Here is a 6,225-nt window from a genome sequence, read left to right on the forward strand (position 1 = left end):
ACGGTGGGGACCTAAATTGTGGTCCCCACGGGTACAAAAGCTTATAAATCATACAGAATGAAGTTTTTTGAAAATCTAAACATGCAGAAAGTTTCCTGTAGGGGTAGGTTTAGGTGTAGGGCAATAGAATATACGGTCTGTACTGTAGAAAAACCATTACGCCTATGGAGAGTCCCCACAAGGATAGCTGACCAGACATGTGTGTGTGTGTGTGTGTGTGTGTGTGTGTGTGTACACGCGTTTTTGTGACAAATGAGGACATAAATTTGTAAATTTGTACGTACAAAGGTATGACATAGACAAGGAGAAGGTGACTTTTCAGGACATTACCACATGTCCCCACTTTTCAAAACGCTTATAAATCACACAGAATGGAGTGTATTGAAAATCTGAAATAGCACAAAGTCTCTTGTAAGGGGTAGGTTTAGGGATAGGGTTGGTAAAGGGCAATAGAATATATGGTCTGTACAGTATAAAAACCATTACGCCTATGGGATGTCCCCACTTTTCACAAATGTAAACCTGTGTGTGTGTGTGTGTGTGTGTGTTTGTTTACTTGAATCTCATGAACCTCAGCCCTTTGCACCGAATCGAGCGGTCTGAGGAAAATCTTGAGCACTCGCGCGTCCGCTGGTGAACATGAAAACTCGTGCCGTTGTATTGGTGTGTGTCCTGATATTTCACGGATCAAGCGGCGGTAAGACGACAAAACAATACTGAAAGAACTGCGAGCGACGCAACACGAGCTAAAACGCTCCCGGTTATAATCAACTGGCTTGAGCGCACTGACGGGAGTGTTCGTGGGTGTCGCGTCGCTCGTTTATCGTTACTGACACAGCCTGTTAAATGATGTGCGTGTCAAACTATCTTTAGTTTGGTTCTTGTTGTTTTCAGTGTTTCTTGATAAAGATGACGCCAGCTCGGTGCTGCAGCGCGTCAGGCGCGCAAACTCCGGCTTCCTTGAGGAGATGAAGCGCGGGAATCTCGAGCGCGAGTGCATCGAAGAAATCTGCGACTACGAGGAAGCGCGCGAGGTGTTCGAGGACGACACGAAGACGGTACGTAATTCTCAATCTTAGTATTCATTTGATAATTGATTTTATTTTTAAACGTTGAATATGTTCCTTTTCTCTTTTGCAGAAACAGTTTTGGCTGAGTTACTCCGGTGAGTTTATGTGTCAATTCATCAATTTATTTCTGACATTATTACTGTTTTGATGACAGTGGTGACGATATTAAATGACTACAGTATTAAAGCCCTTTCACACCAAGAAATGTAACCAACCAGTGCCATGCGCAGATGCACATTATGAGGGCAGGAGGGTCCCCCTCGTAGAAATCGCTCGAGCCCCTCCAGCCCCCTGTGCACGCCACTGACTGTAATGATACCAACGACACCAACACACCGTAATATTCTGTTTAGAAGCGCACTGCAGATTTGTCGTCTGTCGCTTTAAATGCTAAAGCTCTTTAAAGGGGTCCTATTATGCTCTTTTACAAAGTCTTGATTTTGTTTTGGGGGTGTACTAGAACATGCTCTCATGCTTGGTGGTTCGAAAAACTCATTATTTTTCACATAATTTACATTATTAAAATACCTTTCTCCCCAGGCTGGCACAAACGGCTCGATTAGTTCCGCTTTGATGAAGGTCCACCTTCCGAAAAACAAAATGTGATGTGATTGGTTAGCTGTCCCAGTGCGTTGTGATTGGCGGTGTTTCAGTACTGCCCCGCCTCTTGCTCTGTCTTTCAACAAAAGCTTTTGGCGAAACCGGCACTTCTCACTAGGGATGGGCGATACCTCTTATTTTATTTTCGATCCGATACCGATATTTTCAAGCCCAGTATCGTCGATACTGATACCGATACTTCTAAACTAAACTGATCTTTTAAATTATTAAAAGAATATATAATCAGTAATTATACTCACTTAATATTAGATTTTAAAGCCATGTTTTTTAACATTTCATAGGCCTTTTTTGTTTACACTTTTAGAAATAAAATATACTATAATTATATATTTTAGCCCTTTAATGGGGCAGTAACCTCAAAGGTACGGAAGTATTTTCTCGTTATATCGACATAACGAGAGTTGTTTTCTCGTTATAACGACTTCATTTTCTCGTGATCTCGACATAAAAAAGTTGTTCTCTAAGTTACAAAACTCCGCCAACAAGTGGCACTATTGACCTGAATATAACTGATGGGGTGTTGTAGGCTATACTGTATGTCCACTTTACTGTACGCGTTTGCGATAGAATATGAACGACCTCGTGATCGCTATAATTTGTGCAGTATTGTTCATTAGGCTATTGACATTTAATTCATTCATAAATGTTAAATGCTTGAATCAATATGACTATTTTATGTATTAAGTTCTTGCTAGATGCATGAGTTTCACCAACGCGTTCTGTGTCATAAAATAATAACTGCTTATTAAAACCAAGGTTGACGTCACTGTATTCTGTTTGCACCTATATCTTTATTTGTGCTTCTTTGAGGTACATTATTGTTAGTTAATAAGCGGGGATGTTCTGTTTGTCTACAGTAGGACAGGCTTCAACGACGTAGGCTATTTGTAATGTGCCTCTTTTCCTTATTATTAATCTTTATTGTTAATCATTAAATGTATATTGATAAGAAATGTGATTTATATGTAAAGTGTATAGGCTAATTTAATTCAGTGATGTTCTACAGTGTTGTAGAGTCCCCACAAGGATAGCTGTCCAGACATGTGTGTGTGTGTGTGTGTGTGTGTGTGTGTGTGTGTACACGCGTTTTTGTGACAAATGAGGACATAAATTTGTATGTTTGTACGTACAAAGGTATGACATAGGTATTACAAGGAGAAGGTGACTTTTCAGGACATTACCACATGTCCCCACTTTTCAAAACGCTTATAAATCACACAGAATGGAGTGTATTGAAAATCTGAAATAGCACAAAGTCTCTTGTAAGGGGTAGGTTTAGGGATAGGGTTGGTAAAGGGCAATAGAATATATGGTCTGTACAGTATAAAAACCATTACGCCTATGGAATGTCCCCATAAATCATGGAAACCAGTTGTGTGTGTGTGTGTGTGTGTGTGTGTGTACAGGTTTATATATCCTGGTGGGGACTTAAACCTGAATATACACAGACTCATGGGGACTCGTGTCACGGTGGGGACCTAAATTGTGGTCCCCACGGGTACAAAAGCTTATAAATCATACAGAATGAAGTTTTTTGAAAATCTAAACATGCAGAAAGTTTCCTGTAGGGGTAGGTTTAGGTGTAGGGCAATAGAATATACGGTCTGTACTGTAGAAAAACCATTACGCCTATGGAGAGTCCCCACAAGGATAGCTGTCCAGACATGTGTGTGTGTGTGTGTGTGTGTGTGTGTGTGTGTGTACACGCGTTTTTGTGACAAATGAGGACATAAATTTGTATGTTTGTACGTACAAAGGTATGACATAGGTATTACAAGGAGAAGGTGACTTTTCAGGACATTACCACATGTCCCCACTTTTCAAAACGCTTATAAATCACACAGAATGGAGTGTATTGAAAATCTGAAATAGCACAAAGTCTCTTGTAAGGGGTAGGTTTAGGGATAGGGTTGGTAAAGGGCAATAGAATATATGGTCTGTACAGTATAAAAACCATTACGCCTATGGAATGTCCCCATAAATCATGGAAACCAGTTGTGTGTGTGTGTGTGTGTGTGTGTGTGTACAGGTTTATATATCCTGGTGGGGACTTAAACCTGAATATACACAGACTCATGGGGACTCGTGTCACGGTGGGGACCTAAATTGTGGTCCCCACGGGTACAAAAGCTTATAAATCATACAGAATGAAGTTTTTTGAAAATCTAAACATGCAGAAAGTTTCCTGTAGGGGTAGGTTTAGGTGTAGGGCAATAGAATATACGGTCTGTACTGTAGAAAAACCATTACGCCTATGGAGAGTCCCCACAAGGATAGCTGTCCAGACATGTGTGTGTGTGTGTGTGTGTGTGTGTGTGTGTGTGTACACGCGTTTTTGTGACAAATGAGGACATAAATTTGTATGTTTGTACGTACAAAGGTATGACATAGGTATTACAAGGAGAAGGTGACTTTTCAGGACATTACCACATGTCCCCACTTTTCAAAACGCTTATAAATCACACAGAATGGAGTGTATTGAAAATCTGAAATAGCACAAAGTCTCTTGTAAGGGGTAGGTTTAGGGATAGGGTTGGTAAAGGGCAATAGAATATATGGTCTGTACAGTATAAAAACCATTACGCCTATGGAATGTCCCCATAAATCATGGAAACCAGTTGTGTGTGTGTGTGTGTGTGTGTGTGTGTACAGGTTTATATATCCTGGTGGGGACTTAAACCTGAATATACACAGACTCATGGGGACTCGTGTCACGGTGGGGACCTAAATTGTGGTCCCCACGGGTACAAAAGCTTATAAATCATACAGAATGAAGTTTTTTGAAAATCTAAACATGCAGAAAGTTTCCTGTAGGGGTAGGTTTAGGTGTAGGGCAATAGAATATACGGTCTGTACTGTAGAAAAACCATTACGCCTATGGAGAGTCCCCACAAGGATAGCTGTCCAGACATGTGTGTGTGTGTGTGTGTGTGTGTGTGTGTGTGTGTACACGCGTTTTTGTGACAAATGAGGACATAAATTTGTATGTTTGTACGTACAAAGGTATGACATAGGTATTACAAGGAGAAGGTGACTTTTCAGGACATTACCACATGTCCCCACTTTTCAAAACGCTTATAAATCACACAGAATGGAGTGTATTGAAAATCTGAAATAGCACAAAGTCTCTTGTAAGGGGTAGGTTTAGGGATAGGGTTGGTAAAGGGCAATAGAATATATGGTCTGTACAGTATAAAAACCATTACGCCTATGGAATGTCCCCATAAATCATGGAAACCAGTTGTGTGTGTGTGTGTGTGTGTGTGTGTGTACAGGTTTATATATCCTGGTGGGGACTTAAACCTGAATATACACAGACTCATGGGGACTCGTGTCACGGTGGGGACCTAAATTGTGGTCCCCACGGGTACAAAAGCTTATAAATCATACAGAATGAAGTTTTTTGAAAATCTAAACATGCAGAAAGTTTCCTGTAGGGGTAGGTTTAGGTGTAGGGCAATAGAATATACGGTCTGTACTGTAGAAAAACCATTACGCCTATGGAGAGTCCCCACAAGGATAGCTGTCCAGACATGTGTGTGTGTGTGTGTGTGTGTGTGTGTGTGTGTGTACACGCGTTTTTGTGACAAATGAGGACATAAATTTGTATGTTTGTACGTACAAAGGTATGACATAGGTATTACAAGGAGAAGGTGACTTTTCAGGACATTACCACATGTCCCCACTTTTCAAAACGCTTATAAATCACACAGAATGGAGTGTATTGAAAATCTGAAATAGCACAAAGTCTCTTGTAAGGGGTAGGTTTAGGGATAGGGTTGGTAAAGGGCAATAGAATATATGGTCTGTACAGTATAAAAACCATTACGCCTATGGAATGTCCCCATAAATCATGGAAACCAGTTGTGTGTGTGTGTGTGTGTGTGTGTGTGTACAGGTTTATATATCCTGGTGGGGACTTAAACCTGAATATACACAGACTCATGGGGACTCGTGTCACGGTGGGGACCTAAATTGTGGTCCCCACGGGTACAAAAGCTTATAAATCATACAGAATGAAGTTTTTTGAAAATCTAAACATGCAGAAAGTTTCCTGTAGGGGTAGGTTTAGGTGTAGGGCAATAGAATATACGGTCTGTACTGTAGAAAAACCATTACGCCTATGGAGAGTCCCCACAAGGATAGCTGACCAGACATGTGTGTGTGTGTGTGTGTGTGTGTGTGTGTGTGTACACGCGTTTTTGTGACAAATGAGGACATAAATTTGTATGTTTGTACGTACAAAGGTATGACATAGGTATTACAAGGAGAAGGTGACTTTTCAGGACATTACCACATGTCCTCACTTTTCAAAACGCTTATAAATCACACAGAATGGAGTGTATTGAAAATCTGAAATAGCACAAAGTCTCTTGTAAGGGGTAGGTTTAGGGATAGGGTTGGTAAAGGGCAATAGAATATATGGTCTGTACAGTATAAAAACCATTACGCCTATGGGATGTCCCCACTTTTCACAAATGTAAACCTGTGTGTGTGTGTGTGTGTGTGTGTTTGTTTACTTGAATCTCATGAA

General features: G+C 40.6%; 1 protein-coding gene across 1 annotated transcript; it reads left to right on the forward strand.

Moving 5' to 3' along the window:
- Positions 1-597: 597 nt before the first annotated feature.
- Positions 598-1,460, forward strand: LOC107572928 (coagulation factor X-like). The gene is made up of 3 exons (XM_016259366.1): positions 598-697; positions 895-1,058; positions 1,141-1,460. The coding sequence occupies exons 1-3, from the start codon at positions 640-642 to the stop codon at positions 1,216-1,218; spliced, it is 300 nt and encodes a 99-aa protein (XP_016114852.1). The 5' UTR covers positions 598-639; the 3' UTR covers positions 1,219-1,460.
- Positions 1,461-6,225: the final 4,765 nt, after the last annotated feature.

Source organism: Sinocyclocheilus grahami, unplaced genomic scaffold (genome assembly GCF_001515645.1).
Source record: "Sinocyclocheilus grahami isolate Dianchi unplaced genomic scaffold, SAMN03320097.WGS_v1.1 scaffold1835.1, whole genome shotgun sequence".
Classification (NCBI taxonomy): domain Eukaryota; kingdom Metazoa; phylum Chordata; class Actinopteri; order Cypriniformes; family Cyprinidae; genus Sinocyclocheilus; species Sinocyclocheilus grahami.